The following is a 21,797-nucleotide window of genomic DNA, read 5'->3' on the forward strand; positions in this document are numbered from 1 at the left end:
GACATCAGACGGTGCTCAAATTGAACAAATATTTCTGTCCTAACAATCGAAATATCTTTGCTCATCATAAACTTGACTGAAAATTATGCCGAGAGATACGGCTGGTAGTGATTCTGTACAGTTTTATTAGTATAGTCCCAAGAACTTTACAATAAAACGCCCACTGCTGTCTATAAACGAGGATGGAAAGTGTTTTCCTAAGACAAATAGAGGGAAGTCTGAGTGTGAATGTGGCGACTATGAAGGTACTAGGAAGGGCAGACGTCGATGACAAAGTCCAACACCACCTTCAGTGTGCTAGTGCAGCCTTCGGTCGCCTGAGGAAGAGAGTGTTTGAAGACCAGGACCTCAAACCCGGCACCAAGCTCATGGTCCACAGAGCAGCAGTGATACCCGCCCTGCTGTATGCCTCAGAGACATTGGACCATGTACAGCAGGCACCTCAAAGCCCTGGAGAGGTACCACCAACGCTGCCTCCGCAAGATCCTGCAAATCCATTGGCAGGATAGGCGCACCAACGTCAGTGTTCTCGCTCAGGCCAACATCCCCAGCATCGAAGCTTTGACCACGCTCGATCAGCTCCGATGGACAGGTCACATTGTCCGCATGCCCGATACGAGACTCCCAAAACAAGCGCTCTACTCGGAGCTCCGGCACGGCAAGAGAGCCCCAGGTGGGCAGAGGAAACGTTTCAAGCACACCTTCAAAGCCGCCTTGAAAAAGTGCAACATCCCCACCGACACCTGGGAATCCCTGGCCCAAGACCGCACAAAGTGGAGGAGAAGCATCCGGGAAGGCGCCGAACACCTCGAGTCCCTTCGCCAGGAGCAAGTGGAAGCCAAGCGCAGGCAGCACAAGGAGCGCACGTCAACACAAGCACCCCACCCACCCGCCCCCTTCAACCACCATCTGCCCCACCTGTGACAGAGACTGTAGGTCCCGCATTGGACTCATCAGTCACCTGCGAACTCATTTTTAATGTGGAATCAAGTCATCCTCGGTTCCGAGGGACTGCCTAAGAAGAAAAGAGTAGGAAGCTGCCCAATTGTAGCAAAATGAAAATATTGGAAAATTCCCACCAGCGCTTTCTGGGATTATTGGCATGGAATCAAATGGAGCCTCCCACCATACCATGCTAGATTAATAACTCTTGAGCTGAAAAGGATCACTTGAGAACAAGTGGATCCAGTCAGTCCTGATTTGTATTTGCGAAAAGAGCTTCCAGTTATTGCAGCTACATTGTTTGCAAATCAGCTCCCTTGAAATTCCTGTTCACATGCAAATCAGCATCACTGTTAAATTTTCACACAAACTCGTACACAGTACGTCATCCAAACGTTCCCCCTTCTGAGAGTGTGAGTACTGACCTGTTACAATGTTAGTGTGCTTTTGTATGTTATGCACATTGGATGCTCTGCTTTTAAATCAAAGCCATTTTTGTATTAATTTATCAGAAGAATTTATACACAAAGCAGGAAATTCCATTCTGCTTTTCTGACCCAAAGCCTTGCTCCCCACATGTACTCTTAAATGGCGTGGTTGGACTCCCTGTGCATGCGCTGGCTGGCCATGATATGAAAAGATGCGACTGCAGTATGAATATGTTTGTTCACAATGACACCCCCGCCAAAATGTCTTGCTGGAAAGATTCCGTGAACATTGGGTCTTCATTGCTGCTGGTTAAAAACAACAGTGGCAGATTTGCCTTGGTGACTGCTGGTTGCAGGAGATCTGTGCTACCGTGGCTGGCAATAGGGGAACAATATAAAATTGTCTAACGCGATGGCCTGGAACGTTCGTTTCAGGTCACTGGTCTTGTGGTTCAGCAAAATAAAAATCAGCTTCTCCAGCTGGAACTGTAAATATACATACAGGAAACTTTTTTTAAATCCGGCATGGACGGGACCGACGTGGTGCCGGTTCATCAAAAATTCCGGATAACCGAATGCTATAGCAAAAGATACGGAGCTGAGAGCGCTGTATAAAGCAACAAACCCTGTTGCTTAGCAACAGCTTCAGAACAATGGCCACAAGTTCCAAGCGTCTCTGTAGCTTAACAACAGCTGCAGCCACACCCTTGCACAGCAACAAATGGAGTAATAAAAGTTACCTGAACCTACTCCTGAATTTTGCCGGTTAACCGAGATTTCCGGTTATTTAGGTGCCGGTAAATCGAAAGTTTCCTGTATCTTAAAAAGTAGACCCCGATGGCTTAATGGAGAAATCCATCACCAGTCGCTACATTGAGCCGCACAGACGAGAAGGTCTACTTTCCAACCCTCGGTTTGTGCCAAGATAGCTGATCTCAGCCAAGGTAGTAGGGAGGTGCAGTTGGATGCAGCATCTCAGGACTTGGGAGCCAGCGTTCCCACTCCCGATCACTATCCAGTGGATCTTTGCTGGAAGGCAGGTGTATGAAGGTTGAGTGACAACAGGATTGGGCATGGCCATGATGCTGCCCATAGTTGTTAACTCAGACGTGACCAGTGGCCACTTGGGTAAGACGGAGGGCAGCCAACACCCATGGAGCTCTTCCACAGAAAGATGCAACACAATCAGAAGAAGGATTATGTCATCAGGCTCAGGTTGGTGTACTACTTCTGTATTGAGACACCAGTTTGTTTCCGAATATATGCTGGTGTTTGTATAAATTCCACACCAAATTAGTGATGGAATACCAGGGGGAACCAATTCATCTGGGAATGGCGCTTTAATACTATTTACAAGGATGATACCAGAAATGCAAGGGTATACATATCAGGAAAGTGTAAAGTCTGTGGGTTGTGCAGTTAATAAATACACAGACTTCAGAAGTAACAAACAAAACAGGTCTTTACTATTCGAAGGTCCGGGCGAATCTGCCCAATAACTCCTGGCACAACACTTATATACTGGTGTGGTCACTATCGGTATTACAGTATACAGAAGCCAAACAAATAGTGCCACACCTAAAGTAGTTCCCTTAAAGGTGAACGGTTACATTCAATAGTTCCCTTAAAGATAGACGGGTACATACACTACAATCCTCCCTTTTTAGCTTATTACTTACAGAGTCCCCGTTAAACATACATATCTTCAACTTCCTATAAAACAAATTACAGATATAATCTCGGTGGAGTCAATGTCATATAAAACAATTTACAAATATAATCTCGGTGGAAACAGTTCACAGGTTCAGTCTCTGCGGAAACAGTTCATAGATTCAGTCTCTGATCTTGACTCGTTCCGAACAACATTTCTTTGGTGTAGCCGGATTACCTGGCTAGCGTGACTCCTCCATAGCCTTTTTCTTGACGTAACAGCTTGAACCTTCGTCCTGTTGAACCAGCAGTGCGGACTTTTACAACCAACTGGCTGTCTTGACATTTTCCAGTTTTTCAACTAGTTTAGCTCCTTTCGTAATGTCCCGCCTGGAATGGTAGAAGTGCTAATATTTTAGACAGTTATTATCTTCTGCTTCTTTTTCTTTTCTGCCTTTTTGAAACTCTCGGAGCTCCTTTCTCGGCTGCCAGCTGTAGCGCCACCAACTCTCTATGTTCCTTAGACCTTAAGTGCTTCCTCCGGATTTCAGCACTTTGAGAGTTTTCATCACAAGCTGGGCAGACCACATCCTCGTAATATTCAGTGTCACTCAACAGGTCATGGTAATATTCGGGTTCGTCCTGAGTTAGGCCAGCGAGAGAGACTTCTTCTTCCTCCTCACCCGTCTGGACGTTAGCTGACGGTGGTTCCTTCCCTAAACATCTTTCTTGAAAAGCCTTCTTCATGCATTCATATTCATCCCGCTCTTCCTGGGTTATCTGCCATTCCTTCACGACGGACCTCATTTGTGAGTTCAATACCTTCCTTTCCATCGGTAATTGCGTTATCAGGCTATTTAACCCTTCTACTGAAGTAACAGTTTCCACATTCTTCTGTTCACCTTGACGTGATTCAACGTACTTTTGGCATCCTTGTAAAATTTGTGTTGCCACCTCCGCTATCTCCGTGACTTTTGAGAGCTCCGAACTCGTTCCCCCTGAAGATTGAAGCTCGTGTTCAGATTGTTCCCCTTGCAGAGTCTTGTCCTTCAGCATATGAAGGAGTTGGCTGACCGTTAACTCTTCCCTGGGAACACGGTGGATCAGAGTCTTCTCCATTTCCTCCACCTCTTTCTCCAATACTTCCACCTTACGTTCCTCTTGAACTTTGGCTTTCAGCGCTCGGAAAAGTTGCGCCCTGATGCTCTCTAGTTCATGTTCAGGGACCATTCTTACAGTGTCCTGTTCTTCCACTGAAAGGATTCCCAGTTGAATCTGTTCTTCAAGTTGTTGAACCTCGGTCATTGCCGCCTCATATTTGTCTTGGGTGTCCTTCAATGTTTTTATAAGTTCTTGGACATCCTGTCTTTCATGCTCTGCCATGATTTTCACCTCTAATTTCTCATCTATGGATGGATCTCCTACCGATGAGTCTGTCTTGGCCTTGAGCTCATCAAGAATTTCCTGCAGCCTTTGGACTTCTTGCTCATGTTCAACCTTTAGTTGTTCATATGCTTCTACTGAAACTAGCTTTTCGGAGGCTGCCAGTGTCCAGCTCCATTCTTACTTGGACTCCAGCTATTTTTAGTATGACCCAGATGGCCTGTAGATCCGTTTCTTTACCCACATTGTGGATTCTCAGCCTACCCAGCTCCTGGTTGTTTGAGTCTGAATTCTGTTCGTCTGAACTCTTCTCAGCCACCTTGTGTACCTTGTTGTACTTTTCTTGTGGTGGCTTCCTTTGATTATTGGTCTTTTTCCCGGACCGGCATACCTTCGCGATGTGACCCAGTTTGCCACATTTCCTACACTCTTGGTTCTTAAACCAGCATTGATTCTGGTCATGCGTGGTCTTCCCACAACGGTAGCATTTTGTTGTGCTTGAAGTAATTTGGTCCACCCCAAGTGCCGCCGCCTTTAGTTGCATTTCCGCCGTTCCTTTCGCTGCGGCTTCGTGCGATGCAGCTATAAGGACAGCCCTGTCCAGTGTGAGGTCGTTCTCTTCCAGTAGTCGCTTCTGCGTCCCTTCTTTGGACAATCCGCATACGAACTTGTCCCGCAGCGCTTCTGTCAGATTCCCTCCGAACTGGCAGTATTTCGCTAGCCTACGCAGTTCGACCAAGTATTCCGCATTGCTTTCGTCTTTCATCTGCGTTCTTGCGTAGAATTTGAATCGTTCAGCCAGCATCAGCGGTGTGGGGTTCAAATGGTCCTTCAGCACAGCCACAATCTCTTCGAAGGTCTGATCCGCTGGTTTATTTGGTGCTATTAGATGCTTCAAGAGCCCGTATGTTTTTGCCCCCATCGAGTTTAGCAATGTTATCGCCTTGTCGTCTTCCTCTATTTTGTTGGCTTCGCAATTGATCTCTATGCGTTCCACGTACGTGGCCCAGTCTTCTATTTCCGAATTAAAGTCGTTAATATTCCCTCGCTTAGGCATTTTTCTTCCCTTGGGAGCAGCACCAGTATTTCTTTAAGTATTCTTATTTATTTGTTTGTTTCTAAGATGGCGGTTTTCCCGCGAAATCGGCGGTTTCCTGCTCTTTCCTTCTCTCCCCGCCCACTTCAATGGCGGTATGTCAATCAAGATGGCGGTTTTCCCGCGAAAATGGCGGTTTCCCGCTCTTCCTTTCTCGCCCCGCCCACTTCAATGGCGTCTTCTCCGCCTAATGGCGGCTTCCCGCGTTTCTTCCCGGTGGAAGGGGTACGCTTCCCCCACAGCGGACAGGTTCAGCCGCAGGCTGGCTTCCGCACAGCTCCCCTTACTCGGCTATGTCTTTTCCTCCCACCCGCACGGCCCAACCGGCGCTGGGTACACCCCGTTAACGGAGGACAGTTCAGCCGCTGGACTGGCTCTCGCGCAGTCTTTCTCTCTGTACCCGGCTCTGTCGCTCTCTCACCCGCACGTTCGGTGCTACCGGCCCTGGGTACCCCGTTGGTGGAGAACAGTTCAGCCGCTGGACTGGCTCTCGCACAGTCTCTCACCCCGTTTTCGGCTGTGACTCTCACCCACTCCCGCACGTTCGGTTTTGCCGGCTCTGAGTAACCCGTTGGTGGAGAACAGCTCCGCCGCTGGACTGGCTCCTCGCAGTCTCTCTCTCCGCACCCGGCTCTCACCCGCACGGTTCCCGTTCGCCTCCCCAGCCCTCTCGCAGACCGGTGTTTCCCTCCCCGGCTGCGGCTGGGTTTCTCTTCCCGCGCCTACTCGCAGGCTCAGCGCTTCGCGGCTGCGGTCGCTGCCCGGATTTTTCCCGCCGATCGCGGTCCGGCTGTCACCCGACGCCGTTGGACCCGACTTTTGGCCGGCACAGCTCCCCCTCGACCGAGGTCGAGTGCTCTGCCCTTATCCTCCGGATACTTCTACACCTTCCCCTACTCACAGTCTCTTCGGCCGCCTTGTTTCTTGCTGATCGGCTCACTCCGCACCGTGGTAGAAGGGTAGTCAGTGCCTGTTGCTAATGGAAGCTTTTGTTGCTAAAGTCTTCCACCTTTCTCCTGCTGCAGCCTCGTGTTTTCTTCCAGCAGCACGACGAGGGCGGTTGCCTCTCTTCGACGCTCTTCTTGCTTTGGTAATCTTGCCGCAGGGTACGATCGGACTCGTCGCCACTGTAAAGTCTGTGGGTTGTGCAGTTAATAAATACACAGACTTCAGAAGTAACAAACAAAACAGGTCTTTACTATTCGAAGGTCCGGGCGAATCTGCCCAATAACTCCTGGCACAACACTTATATACTGGTGTGGTCACTATCGGTATTACAGTATACAGAAGCCAAACAAATAGTGCCACACCTAAAGTAGTTCCCTTAAAGGTGAACGGTTACATTCAATAGTTCCCTTAAAGATAGACGGGTACATACACTACAGAAAGGATGAACAGGCTGGGTCTCTTTTCTCTTGAAAAATGGCTGAGGGATGACCTAATAGAGGTCTTTAAAATTGAGAGGTTTTGATAGAGTGGATACAGAGAGAATGTTTCCACTTGTGGGGAAGGGCAAAACTAGAGGCCATCTATATAAGATAGTCACCAAGAAATCCAATAGGGAATTCAGGAGAAACTTCTTTACCCAAAGAGTGGTGAGAATGTGGAACTTGCTACCACAGGGAGTGGTTGAAGCGAATAGTATAGATGCATTTAAGGGGAGGCTGGACAAGCATATGAGGGAGAAGGGAATAGAGGGTTATGCTGATAGATTTAGATGAGGAAAGACGGGAGGAGGCTCGAGTGGAGCATAAACGCGGCATGGGCTGGTTGGGCCGTCTATCCGATGTAGTCCTATGTAAGGTCAGATCCGTGAAGACTCACAGTGATGAGTGGTTTTTCCACGTGTGGGGCAGGTGCTAACACTGGGTGCTCCTGTTTCTTATGGTACTCCATGTGTCCGCAGAAACCCAATGACAGTCTGAATGTTGATCGAAACCAGAGCGCCAAGAAGCAAAATCTGATGAGGTTTAGTAGTGGTAGGAGTGCCACGATTAGCCTCAGCACCCTGGGTTACTGCCAGTAATCTGCATCATGGTGATGGCAGATGCCCAGTAAATAGCTGACTCCATTCTGTCCTTTGTGGCATTACTGCAGTGAAAAATTGGAGAAGGAAATCTGGGGCTATATTGGAGTGCTGCAAATATGCACTTGCTCTGTGAAATATGGAGGAAATGAATCTTTAGTGTGATGGAAAGCAAATAAAAGGCGGTTTGACAGAGGAGCACAATTGATTAACAAAAAAAACTTGCTAAATGATAAAATGAACACTTTTCCACATTTAAGAACTGATGAATAAATGTAAAGGTTTGAATAAACAGTAGCAAGTTAATTTCTGCATTAATTTATTTGATTGTTTTTCATTTTTGGCACCCAGAATGCTCATAACTACAGTAAATCAGACCTTACCATTGAGTTTTTTGTTTGTCCAATGCCATATGATGAATGACATTGGGCAGAAAAGTCTTGATGATTAATATTAACAAAGAACTGGACCTGTCCTCAGCAAGTCATTCTTTTAAAATAATGTGTGTCTGTGCCAGTTGCAATCAACTTAAAACAAGTCATTTCAAAAAGCTGGGAGGCTTCCTAAGTTGAAGGAGATTTTACACGTCATTACAGGGACAGAGTTGGCCATCACTAATGCAAGTTTAATGCAATCTTTCTTGTTAGGTTGATTTATTCCAGTAATTACAGTTCAAATTAAAATGTGCCTTTCAAAGGAAAAGGGAACCTGCTGGCCAAGACGGTCACATTAATTGTGGAACAGTGCTGCTTGCAGCATTCTTTTCTGAAATATTTATAACCTACAGCCTTCAACACTTCCCGAGCTGAATGAACAAGTTCTATAGGGTAGGCACAACTAAGTTATTGGGTAGTGCAGCAATTTAAAAAAAAAACACTATTTCAGCAGCTCAGTGTTACTGAATGTTCTAGTTGTAGCACACGGGTCAAACTCCCCATCAAGTTCATTGTTGCTCTCATCCTAAGCCTGCCTGTCCCCACCCCCCACCCCTCGCTTTTGGACTGATAAAAAGGTAGCATTCCAAGTACAAGCACAAGCACAGATCCCATCCTTGGCTTATGGACCACTGTTTCATTTTGTTCTCACAGCCTCTACACCCCCCAATTCTACAGTCTTGCAGTCTACATGTAATCATTCCAATGAGGTAGGTGGGCAGACACCCTAATGATACTCTGAAACTGACCGCTCGGACATGGCCAGAGTAGTTCAGGACTATTCCTCTGGGCGGAGAGGAAGTCTTCACTTGAACCTCCCTGTGGCGCCTGCTCGAGATCAGCAACTCGTTATATGGTGGGCTGGATTTGAGTCCATGTCTTTTTGCTGCGTGTTGACACGGTAATCCCTCGGAACAGTTGTCTTGAAAATCTAAATACTGTTCAGCATCTTGCGTAGGATGGAGAAATGACAGCTACTTTTCACTTACTGCTTTCTTCTTGCTAAGCACTGAAGTTGTAGTTGGCCAGTTGTGTACGTGCGGTGGAGGAGACAGAAGTTTAGTTTTCTGTGAGAATGAGAATTGTTCACTTCAGGATTAACTTGCAATATGAGCAAGTGCAGACGTATGTAACCAGCTTTGGGCAGGTGCCAATCTTACGTATCCAATGAGAAGTTTTGAGAAATTCAGGGCAGATTACATCCATTTGATCACTATTAAAATAACTGTAGAAAGCTCTCTCTCAGTGGGTGAAGGTACTTTGTGTTGTGGCACTGAGCTCTACAGACCAGAAGGTCCCCCATTCTGATCTTGCAGCTGGTTAGATTAGCTAATTTGTTGATATAGGTTGAGCGTCCCAAATCTGGAGTTCCGGAATCCGGACTCCGGGATGATTGGTGGCAGGGGTCCGGAATCCGTAAAATATTCCGGAATCTGGACATCCTGAGGGAGGCTTACCAAAAACCGGAAATGGCGCAACCTGGGCCCAGGCATTTCCGGACTCGGCACGTGTTCCTGATGTCCGAAGTCCGTGATGCGCTATCAATAACTCAAAAGACTGAGGGCTAGATTTTCAGTTGCTTGCGCCAGCAGTTAGCGCCTTAAGAGAAGTGATTTTCGGGCGCTATGCGTGTAGCGCCCGGGCGCAGCGCAGTTTGCGCCCCGCCCCAAATTAAGTTGCCCGTTAGCGCCGGCGCAAAGTTTAGCGGCCGCCCGGATGCGCGCGCAGAAAATGACGTCACATCCTCGTGCAACGCCCTTTGGCCGCCCCGAATCCAAAGTTCAGTCGGACCGCCCCATTGTGCGGCTGGCGTCCAGAGCGTTTGTAAAATGGAATGCAACACACCCTGGGGAGTGCAAATTAAAGGGCACTCCTCCTGCACTATAAAAGGCAGTCTGCATGTGTTGTGTGGAAGGATGTGAACGGTGTATTTATGTCCTCCTCCTCCTCCTCCTCCTCTTCTTTCTCCCCCCCCCAGACTCTGCCTTTGAAAAACACACATGCACCCTTCCCCTTTAAGAGCTCACTGGCTCCAGAGTGTCTGCCGTGCGCTGCGCCCGAGCTCGGGTGTTGCGCTCTGCACCGCCGGCTTAGCGCCGAAAGATAGTAGTGGAACGCCTCTTTTAGCGCTCCACCAACCTCTTAGGGCGAAGCCACTGAAGTTCCGGCAACGGGGCGCTACTTTGGGGCGGGCGCTAAGGTTAGCGCCCCAAAACTGTCTATACTGAAAATCTAGCCCTGAGATTAAGCGAGTAATTAACAGGCTTTTATTAACAAGAGAATGAAGGTGTGCCTCGAGTGGTCGACCGGTCCAGAATACAAAGGGGCTGTGGAGCAGTCACCTTTAATCTGGATTCGTGGGAGGAGTCAGCCGAGGCATGTACAGGCATGTACACAGTGGAATACAAACAGTGGTTTACCACATTCACCCCTTGTTTAAAATCGAGTCCGGCGGGGTGAAGTGTATTAAAAGTTAGTGTATTGGAGTCTTTCCGGAGGTCTTGTCTGCCGCTGTGATCGACGTGGCGACGGCAGGGGTAGTGAAGCTTCCGGCGTCAAGTCCCGCGTAGGCTGGGGCACTGGTGTGTAGTCCTCGTAGATGTCGAGTGGGTCGCGGGGCCCAGGCCTGCCGTCTGCTGGGGCTGGATATCTGATCGTGGGGGGGGTGGGTAGTGGGTTACTGCGGCCCCCGAGGGTGCGAGGTCTCTTATGGAGACTGTGTCCTCCTGCCCATCCGGGTACGCAATGTAAGCATACTGGGGGTTGGCGTGGAGGAGGTCGACCCTCTCGACCAGGGGGTCCGTTTTATGGGTCCTCACGTGTCTTCTCAGTAGGACCGGCCCTGGGGACGTCAGCCATGGCGGTAGCGATGTCCCCGATGTGGACTTCCTTGGGAAGACAAACATTTTCTCATGAGGGGTGGCGTTAGTGGCAGTGCAGAGCAGTGACCGAATAGAGTGGAGCGCATCGGGGAGCACATCCTGCCAGCGGGAGGTCGGAAGGCCCCTAGACTTTAAGACTAGCAGGGCGGCCTTCCAAACTGTCGCATTCTCTCTTTCCACCTGTCCGTTCCCCCGGGGGTTGTAACTGGTGGTCCTGCTTGTGGCAATACCCCTAGCGAGCAGGTACTGACGGAGTTCGTCGCTCATAAACGATGAGCCCCGGTCGCTATGGATATAGCTGGGGAAACCGAACAGGGTGAAGAGGTCGTTCAGACATTTAATGACCGTGGCACTGGTCATGTCCGGGCAGGGGATGGCGAACGGGAAACTGGAGTACTCATCAATAATATTGAGGAAGTACACATTGTGGTCGGAGGAGGGGAGAGGCCCTTTAAAATCAACGCTCAGGCGCTCGAAGGGGCGAGTGGCTTTTATCAGGTGAGCCCTGTCTGGTCTATAAAAGTGCGGTTTACACTCAGCGCAGACTTGGCAGTTCCTGGTCATGGTCCTGACCTCCTCAATGGAGTAAGGCAGGTTGCGGGCCTTGATGAAGTGGAAGAACCTGGTGACCCCCGGGTGGCAGAGGTCATTGTGGAGGGCCCGCAGTCTATCGATCTGCGCGCTGGCGCAGGTGCCACGCGATAGAGCATCCGGGGGTTCATTGAGCTTCCCGGGCCGGTACAAGATCTCGTAATTGTAGGTGGAAAGTTCGATCCTCCACCTCAGGATCTTGTCGTTTTTGATTTTGCCCCTCTGCTTGTTGTTAAACACGAAAGCAACTGAACGCTGCTCAGTGAGCAGGGTAAATCATTTTCTGGCCAGGTAGTGCCTCCAATGACGCACAGCCTCCACAATAGCCTGGGCCTCCTTCTCAACAGCGGAGTGTCTGGTCTCCGGGCCCTGGAGGGTTCGTGAAAAGGCGGCCACGGGTCTCCGCGCCTGATTGAGGGTAGCAGCCAGGGCAAAGTCGGACGCGTCGCTTTCCACCTGGAAGGGGATGGATTTGTCCACTGCGTGCATGGTGGCTTTGGCAATGTCTTCCTTGATACGGTGGAAGGCTAAGCGGGCCTCTGCCGTCACGGGAAAAGAGGTGGACTTGATCAGCGGACGGGCCTTGTCCGCATAGTAGGGGACCCACTGGGCGTAATAAGAGAAAAACCCTAGGCACCTCTTCAGGGCCTTGAGGCAGTGGGGCAGTGGGAGTTCCATAAGGGGACGCATCCGGTCGGGGTCGGGGCCGATGACTCCGTGTTCCACAACACAGCCAAGGATGGCGAGGCAGGTTGTGCGGAATATGCACTTCTCCTTGTTATACGTCAGGTTGAGGAGTTTGGCGGTGCAGAGGAATTTTTCGAGGTTTGCGTCATGGTCCTGCAAGTCATGGCCGCAGATGGTCACATTGTCCAGATATGGGAAAGTGGCCTGCAACGCATTTTGATCGACCATCTGGTCCATCTCCCTTTGGAAGACGGAGACCCCGTTGGTGACACCAAAGGGAACACTAAGGAAGTGATAGAGGCGGTCGTTTGCCTCAAAGGCAGTATACTGGCGGTCCTCAGGGCGGATAGGGAGCTGGTGGTACGCTGATTTCAGGTCAATGGTCGAGAAGACGCGGTACTGCGCGATCTGGTTGACCATATCAGCTATGCGGGGGAGTGGGTAAGCGTCCAGCAGGGTGTAGCGATTTATTGTCTGGCTGTAGTCGATGACCAGGTGCTGCTTCTCGCCGGTCTTAACGACCACAACCTGGGCTCGCCAGGGGCTGGTGCTGCCCTCAATAATCCCCTCCTTCAGCAGCCGCTCCACTTCGGTTTTAATGAAAACCCTGTCCCCGGCACTGTATCGCCTGCTCTTTGTGGCGATGGGCTTACAGTCGGGGGGTGAGGTTAGCAAACAGTGGGGGGGGGGGGGGGGGGTGACTCTGAGTGTGGAGAGGTTGCACCTGGTGCGCGGCGGGCAATTTGGAAGCTGCTGGCTGCGGACTGTGAGTGGGGGGAGGGGTCCATCGTACGCCATTGTAACACTTTTAAGGTGGCACTGAAAATCTAACCCCAGTAGAACGGCAGCGCAGAGGTCGGGCAGGACCAGAAGTTTAAAATTATCGTACACAGTCCCGTCTACTACGAGTGTCACCACGCAGTAGCCACCAATGTCCACCGACTGGGACTCGGAGGCCATAGAAATCCGCTGGTGCGCAGGCAGGACTGGGAGAGAGCAACGCCGCACCGTGTCGGGGTGGATGAAGCTCTCCGTACTCCCAGAGTCAAAAAGGCAGATTGTTTCGTGACCATTTACTTTAATGTCCATTGTGGAACTGGCCAGCTGGTGCGGTCTCGCTTGGTCCAGTGTAACGGAGGCCAGCGTAGGGGTCGGTGTGTCGCTGCGGGTATCAGATGAGGCGGTGTTGGGGGCCTGCTGCGTCCCGGCTGTCGTCCAAGATGGCGGCGTCCATGATCCCCATGTGGCTGGAGGCGTCCAAAATGGCTGCTGTTCCGGTGGTTCGCACATGGCTGGGGAGGCCCAAGATGACGGCCCACACGCGGCGCTGCTGGGGTTCGGGGTGGCTTTGGCCCTGCAGACGCTGGCCTAGTGTCCCTTCTTCCCGCAGCCCGAGCAGATCGCATTTTTCGCCGGGCAGCGCGCTCTGGGGCGTTTGGCCTGGCCACAGAAGTAGCATTTCTGGCCTTGGGGCACTGCTGTCTGGCCTTGGGACACTGCTGCGGTCGTTGGGCCGTTGCTGGGATGTGGCTGGGGTGGCACGGCGTTATGAGACGGTCCTACCGTGTCCCAGGCTGTCGTTCCCCGCGGCATCCACGGTGCAGAGGAGTAGGCATCCATGCCCTGGTAGGCTGCGTCCAATGATAGTGCGAGTTCAGAGGCCTTGTTGAGGTCGAGGCCACTTTGCTCCAACAGTCGCTGTCGGGTGTAATTGGACCTGTGGCCCGCTACAAAAGCGTCCCGGATAAGTTCCTCTGTGTACACGGCGGCCTTTACATCCTTACAACCACAGGCCCGGCCAAGCACAGACAGTGCCTGAAGGTATTCCTCGGTCGATTCCCCAGGTTGTTGTTTACTACTCCCCAGAAGGTGCCTGGCGTACACTTCGTTCACTGGGCGCGTGTACTGGTCCTTGAGGAGCTTGATAGCGTCCGCGTACGAGGTCGCGTCTTGGATGACCGAGTACACTCGGTGGCTCACTTTGGAGGTCAGGACATCCAGTTTGTCCTCGTCCGATTTGATTGCAGCGGAGGCGGTCAGGAATTTTTCGAAACACCTAAGCCAGTGAGTAAACTTGGTGGATGAGTCCGCCTCCCGATGATCTAAGTCCAGGCATGCTGGTGTGAGGATCTTCTCCATTATAAAAATCTTGTTAATAAAATTGATGCGCTATCAATAACTCAAAAGACTGAGATTAAGCGAGTAATTAACAGGCTTTTATTAACGAGAATGAAGGTGTGCCTCGAGTGGTCGACCGGACCAGAATACAAAGGGGCTGTGGAGCAGTCACCTTTATACCTGGATTCATGGGAGGAGTCAGCCGAGGCATGTACAGGCATGTACACAGTGGAATACAAACAGTGGTTTACCACAGACCGGAAATATCGCAACCTGGGCTCGGGCGTTTCCGGACTTCGGACATCAGAAACACATTCTGAAGTCCGGAAAAACCCAAAAACCGGCTAGGCCTCGGTCCTGAGGTTGCCGGATTCGGGACGCTCAACCTGTAGTAGCTTATCTCTAGTCTTTTAAATAATCAGGATTGACTGCAAACCAATATGGTGGGAATATTGTGATTAATCAGAGTTTAAGACAGAATATAACACACTAGTTATACAGCAAAAACATACGGCCGTGACAAGCAGCTGGTACTGGACCCCTTCACCGTCTCTGTGAAAAAACTCCCTAGGTCTTTCTTTTATTCTCTTTTTAGGGGTGGGCCTGATGTAAAATATGGACAGGACCATTTAACCTGTAAAGACTCTTCCTAAACCAAGGTGCCCAATGGCATGTCGAGTTCTTTGTCTCAACTTCGAGATGAAGATCCACCCTCCAAGAGGGGTCTTCACAGTCATTACACATGCTTTATTGTTTATACATTTTGAAGGCCTACCCATCGGAATTTCTCTTGTCTCCCTTGTCCCTATCCTCCCTAGTTTGGAGTCAGACATGCCATTCCCAGCCATCAGATGTTCGTAACTGCTTGTTATCAGTTATTTATGTTCATGCTACTATTGTACCATGGAATGAATCATTAAATTTCCAAAAGATATCTTCCATCCTATGTTGTTCTACTTAATTAACTTACGCATTTTAAAGCAGTTTTGTTAAACAAAGTTAAAATCCTAACTTAGCATTATAATATGGTTATTAGCAATAATGGAAGAAACATAGGCATTATATAGAAACATAGACGATAGGAGCAGGAATCGGCCATTCGGCCCCTCGAGCCTGTTCTGCCATTTAATGAGATCATGGCTGATCATTCAAATTCAGTGCCCTGTCCCTGCTTTCTCCCCATATCCCTTGATCCCTTTAGCCTTAAGAAATATATCTAACTCCTTCTTGAATATATTTAATAAGTTGGCCTCAACTGCCTTCTGTGGTAGAGAATTCCACAGGTTCACCACTCTCTGGGTGAAGAAATTCTTCCTCATCTCAGTCCTAAATGGCTTACCCCTTATCCTTAGACTGTGACCCCTAGTTGGCCAAATCAAAGATACTTTCTAGCACACAAACAGCAGACAGCTAGCCTGGAAACAAGGTCACCGCCATGGTGCAGAATATTATAACATCCGCAGGGAACCAAGAACATCAGCAAATTCTAAGCGTCTATCCAGTTATTCTAACACCAGTCGGAAGAGACTTTTGGTCTCAAGTTCCAGTACAATCATCTAAGCACAGTATTATTCACATAACCCCATATATTTTGGATACCCTAATTTCTAACAAACTCAGTAGCACAACACATCATCCATTTACCCACTGAGGGGGAGCTTTCTACAGTTATGATAGAAACAGTATCAGCGCCTTAGACCCCCTGGGCCAGGGAATGGGAAAAACAAAATGGACCAGCCGGGATTCTCACTCCTGACTACAATCTAGCAACTACTGTTGGAAAGTGTGTGGATATCAGGCAAGGACAAGATCGGTTTCAGTGATAATGCCCTTCAGGCTTCAACACATATCGTCGAACCTCATATTTAAGAATAGCCATATGGGCCCAATGAGGCAGCAGCTCAAGATAAGAAGGGAGAGATGGGAGGTGGGGTTGGGTGAGCTGAGGGGAAGAGAAATGCTTACTACCCGTAGTGCGTGCGGGTGATATTTATAAAATAATAATATTGTAAAAGATCCCATGGCACTATTTCGAAGAGAAGCAGGGGAGTTATTCCCGATGTCCTGGCCAATATTTATCCCTCAATCAACATCGAAACACAGATTATCTGGTCATCATCACCTTGCTGTTTGTGGGAGCTTGCTGTGCACAAATTGGCTGTCGCGTTTCCTACATTACAACAGCGACAACACTTCAAAAAGTACTTCATTGGCTGTAAAGCGCTTTGGGATATCCAGTGGTTGTGAAAGGCGCTATATAAATGCAAGTCTTTTAATTGGAAACTTGTGTCATTTTAGGGTATTTTAATTTTTTTACTTTCTAGTTGTGCGAGATGAAATAAACACACAGAGATAACGCTTATTTAACCATACAGGACCCTCAGTGTATGTATCTGCACAGCCAGTGTAACCAGCAGAGTACTCGGTACTCTGTCATTACCCGAGAAAGTGTGCAACACCCTGCACAACTCAATAAGAAATTACCGTTATTTGGGGGGGAAAAAAAATAAACACGGCCAAAGAACAGATTAGTAAAATGACTGGTCGGCCAAGTCTCTGAAGAACCAAGTTCAGAGATGCATGGGTTCAGACAGTGCTCATGGCTCTGGGTAGCAGGACGCAGTACACGCAGAAACTGTACATCACTTGTAATTTCACATCTGTAATTCTGTTTTCCTTCTGCAGACAATTTGAATGGAGACCAACTAGCCCGGCCACGTGCTGCAGTTAACGAAAAGATACTGGTGAAGGCGTGTGGTCCAGCCCTGTGGTCAGGTAGAGTGAGAAGCTGGTAAAACAGCTGAATCAGTACGGGAAAATATTTCCACTCGCTGTCTTTGGAACAGATCGGTGCCTGCATTTCTGATGGCTTCGCGAGTTTATCTTTACCTTAAGTGGGGGCCATTTTACTTGATTGGATAATCATCTCCTTTCCTGGTGAAAGAGTATTTTCCTCTCCACTACTATACATTGATGCTCTGCTCTCCATTTACACTCTGTGCAGTTTCTTTACTGCAGCTGCTAGCTTGGCACTGTTCTCTTTTCTTTTTTATACTCGCTCCGCTACCATTCCCCAATTAAAAGGACGGCCAAATGGCCCTCATTCAGGCCTTGGTCAGTAACAGACTGGCAGGAGATGGCACCAAAGTACCCCAAGGTGACTGCCCAACCCTCCTGTATCAGGAATGCGCGACATGACTTAAGCCTGGTCTGGAGCCTGACTTTGATTGAAAACTCACTGCACAAAGAAACCAGGCCTGCGCCACGTCCCACAGCTCTGTCGTGCAGGCTTCTTCTTCTTAGGCAGTCCCTCGGAACCGAGGATGACTTGCTTCCACACTAAAAATTAGTTCTCAGGTGACTGATGAGTCCAATGCAGGACCTACAGTCTCTGTCACAGGTGGGGCAGACGGTGATTGAAGGGGCGGGTGGGTGGGGTGCTTGGGTTGACATGCGCTCCTTCCGCTGTTAGCGCTTGGCTTCCGCTTATTCCTGGCGAAGAGACTCGAGGTGTTCGGCGCCTTCCCAGATGATTCTCCTCCACTTTGTGCAGTCTTGGGCCAGGAATTCCCAGGTGTCGGTGGGGATGTTGCACTTTTTCAAGGAGGCTTTGAGAGTGTCCTTGAAGCATTTCCTCTGCCCACCTGGGGCTCTCTTGCTGTGTCGGAGCTCCGAGTAGAGGGCTTGTTTTGGGAGTCTCGTATCGGGCATGCGGATGATGTGGTCCGTCCATCGGAGCTGATCGAGCGTGGTCAAAGTTTCGATGCTGGGGATGTTGGCCTGAGCGAGAACACGGACGTTGGTGCGCCTATCCTGCCAATGGATTTGCAGGATCTTGCGGAGGCAGCGTTGATGGTACCGCTCTAGTGTTTTGAGGTGCCTGCTGTATCCTGCTCGTAGCAATCAATCTCATCTACTGTCAGAAATATGACGTGCAGAATGCCTGTTTTCAAACTATCCAAGGAGGAAAATGTATTACAGATCAGGAATAATCAATATATTTTAGAGTGATGCATTTAGTTGTTGAAATAATGTTCTAGATGGATTGCAATAATTTATTTGAGTATTGATGCAGACTGCCTTATTCCAGGTGATTGCAGATTGCCTGTTGCTTGCCATTATATCGCATCACACGATTCCCCAAAAGAGGACGGTCCAATTCAAAATCATCATGCAGGTGAAAAATGAGCTTTCGATTGTGAATTGCTGTCCTTGTCCTGATCGATGTAAAATATTTCCCACTTTGTTAAATTACAGCATCAGTAATTTTCAGCAAACTATTTCCTTTCTAGATGACATGGTTTGTAACATTTGTGGCAAAAGGTACAAGTACATGTCCAGCTTCTGGAAGCACAGACGAGACCATGAAGCAAAAGGTGAGCACAGTAAAATACGCAGCCGACGCATTATCTAATGATGACGTGCTGCACTTCCTATTGGACTCGCTCATTCACTGCGAGGTGGGATCCTCTCGGCACCTTCAGTGCCAGTGGCTGGAATAGATCATTTTCACTGGTGCTCAGAAAGCTTCCCGGGGCGGGGGGGGGAATTAAAAAAAAAAAAAATTCCTTCATGGGAAGTGAGCATCACTGGCAAGGCCAGTCTTTATTGCCCATCCCTAATTGCCCTTGTGAAGGTGGTGGTGAGCCGCCTTCTTGAACTGTTGCAGTCCCTGTGGTGAAGGTACTCCCACAGTGCCGTTAGGATCGGAGTTCCAGGATTTTGACCCAGCATCGATGAAGAATCGGCAATATTTTTCCGAGTCAAGGTGGTGTGTGACTTGGAGGTGGTGGTGTTCCCATGCGCCTGCTGCCCTTGTCCTTCTAGGTGGTAGAGTTCGCGGGTTTGGGAGGTGCTGCCGAAGAAGCCTTGGCGAGTTGCTGCAGTTGCATCTTTTAGATGTTACACACTGCAGCCACAGTACGCCGGTGGTGGAGGGAGTGAATGTTTAAGGTGGTGGATGGGGTGCCAATCAAGGAGGCTCCTTTGTCCTGGATGGTGTCGAGCTTCTTGAGTGTTGTTGCAGCTGCACTCATCCAAGCAAGGCATTCCTACAAGATGAAGGGGAAGTGGCATGTTAGAGGAGATGAAGGGATTGCGAAGGCATGAATTGTGCAGAGGGAAGATCAGGATCTCAGTCTAAGATTAAATTCCTTATTGTTCAGCCCTGATCAATTCCCTCAAAAGCAAAATACTGCAGATGCTGGAAATTGGAAATAAAAACAGAAAATGCTGGAAACACTCAGCAGGTCAGGCAACAGCTGTGGAGAGAGAAACAGAGCTAATGTTTCAGGTCGATGGCCTTTCATCAGAACTGGAAGATGTTAAGAGATTAACAGTTTTTAAACAAGAAGCGTTTTCCAGCATTTTCTGTTTTTATTTCTGATCAATAGATAACATTTCCATGGTCTCAGTGATACGGGAAGTATTATAATCTGTAGATTGTGAATAGTTAAGAGTTTACAGCAACAACTTCAATTTATGTAGCGCCTCTAATATAGTAAACCTCTCAAGGAACCACTTGTATCCAGACCTCGTCACAGCCTTGATCTAGACATGGGCACAAGAGAGAAACGCCAGAGGAGAGACGCGAGTAGCTGCCTCGACATTAAGGCAGAATTTGGCACCAACGAGCCCAACAGAACTGAAGTCAACGAGGGCGGTCAAAGGGAAAACGTACTGTGGCTGGAATCATACCCAATGCAAAGGAAGATGGTTTTGATTATCAAGAGGACAGTCATCACAGCCCCAGTGCAGGAATTCCTCAGGGAAATGTCCTCGGCCCTACCATCTTAAGCTGCTTCATCAATGACCTTTCCTCTATCTCTCCCTCAGGGTCAGGAGTGAGGCTGTTTGCTGACAATTCTACAATGTTCAGCAACATTCACAACTCCCTCGGATAATGAAGCAGGATCTGGATATAATCCAGGCTTTGGTTGACAAGTGGCAGGTAACATTTGTGCCACAAAAGTGCCTGGCAATGACCATCTCAGCCAAGAGAGCCCGGTCATCTCCCCTTGACCCTCAATGACATCACCGAGTCCCCCACCAACCATACCTTGGGGGTGACCAGTGATCAGAAGTTGAATTGGACCAGCCATGTCAACAAGATCAGGGCAGAGGATGGGTACTGTGCAATGAGTGGATCACCCTACTGACCCCTCAAAGCCTCTGCATCCATCTACAAGGCTCGGGCTAGGTATATCAATGCAAGTTGTGATGGAATACTCACCACTCGCCTGGGTGCAGCCACTACAGCACTCAAGAAGCTCAACACTATTGTTACACTAGTTCTTGTTTGTGTAATGTCACTTTCGATACCAGAAATAAATGCGCTTGCAGAAGTTTAAGTCAACAGAATTTATTTACAACACTGTACAGATCAAGAACAAACGACTATTACCTGACCCAGAGAAGAGATGTTTTGTGGTGGAGCTCCTCTTACCCCAGGTCCATTCTAAATACTGCGGCTAGTTCAGCCATATTTATGCTTAACTACTGCTAATTTCATTAATGGTTATCTTTGGTCAAGGATACCCGAGAGTCATTCCTCTGTTACCTCAAACACAGTTACCATTTTATTCAACAAAGAACACCTGTTCACATCCATTTCAGTGTTATCTCAAAACTCAGCTATAGTTTCCCCCACAGAAAACACCTCTTTCTACACAATTAAGGCATATCTGAGGTCGGCAATTAGTTTACACAGAAACAACCTAATTAAGAATGCTGGTGCCTGCACAATTAAGGCATACCCTGAGCTCGGTAGTTAGCTCACACAAGCATAACCCCATTGAGAATGCTCGTGCCTGCAGTTTTAGTAAAGGTCATTTTTATTTCAGAAGTTCACTGGCCTTCATCTTGAGTAGGTGTGTAGAACAGAAAAACAGCGTACTTGTCCAGTTACCAAAATCTCACCTGCTAACACCACCATCCAGGATAGAGCAGTTTGCTTGATCAGCACCCCTGTGCTCATTGTCCACTCCACCCCCACCACCGACCAGTGCACTGTGGCTGCAGTTGCACTATCGACACAATGCACTGCAATGCTCCCCAGGTTTTTTCACCAGCACCTCCCTCCCCTGCAACCTCTAGCATAGAGAAGGACAATGTGTGGGCACACCATCATCTCCAAGTCACACACCACCCAGGCTTGGAGATATATCGCCATTCCTACACTGTCACTGAGTCAATACCCTGGAATTCCCTACATAACACTATTGTGAAAGCCGTAATCATAATGAACTGCACTGGTTCAAAGAGAAAGCCACCTTCTTACGTCATCCAGGGTTAGATAATAAATGTAGCCTTGCCAGTGTTGCCCACATCCGGAGAACAAAAAAAAGAGTAGAAATGGCTGTCAATAAGCAATGAGAAGTGAGCTAGAGGAGGCGGTCCAAAAAGCAGGGTGATTCAGGAGACCTTTGAAGCTGTGGAGAGAGAATGCAATCCAGAGGGGTTGAGGCAGACAGTTGAATACTGAAGGTGGAGGAGAGGGGACTGCGAAGGTGGTCAGAGTAGAAAGAGCTCTTACCTTTAACTGGTGTTTGTTTTTAAAAT

At 48.8% G+C, this 21,797-nt stretch overlaps 1 protein-coding gene across 6 annotated transcripts in view; it reads left to right on the forward strand.

The window, feature by feature from the left end:
* Positions 1-21,797, forward strand: part of LOC147101795 (uncharacterized) — a 103,297-nt gene that overhangs the window by 34,195 nt on the left and 47,305 nt on the right. For all 6 annotated transcript variants that reach the window (XM_085965750.1, XM_085965751.1, XM_085965749.1 and 3 more), the window contains exons 4-6: positions 16,923-17,012; positions 18,328-18,414; positions 18,530-18,613. In XM_085965750.1, the coding sequence (XP_085821876.1) occupies positions 16,923-17,012; positions 18,328-18,414; positions 18,530-18,613 (261 nt within the window). The remainder of the gene's footprint in view (positions 1-16,922; positions 17,013-18,327; positions 18,415-18,529; positions 18,614-21,797) is intronic.

This window comes from Somniosus microcephalus, chromosome 23 (assembly GCF_052327205.1).
Source record: "Somniosus microcephalus isolate GS21.2 chromosome 23, FLI_Smic_1.0, whole genome shotgun sequence".
Classification (NCBI taxonomy): Eukaryota; Metazoa; Chordata; class Chondrichthyes; order Squaliformes; family Somniosidae; genus Somniosus; species Somniosus microcephalus.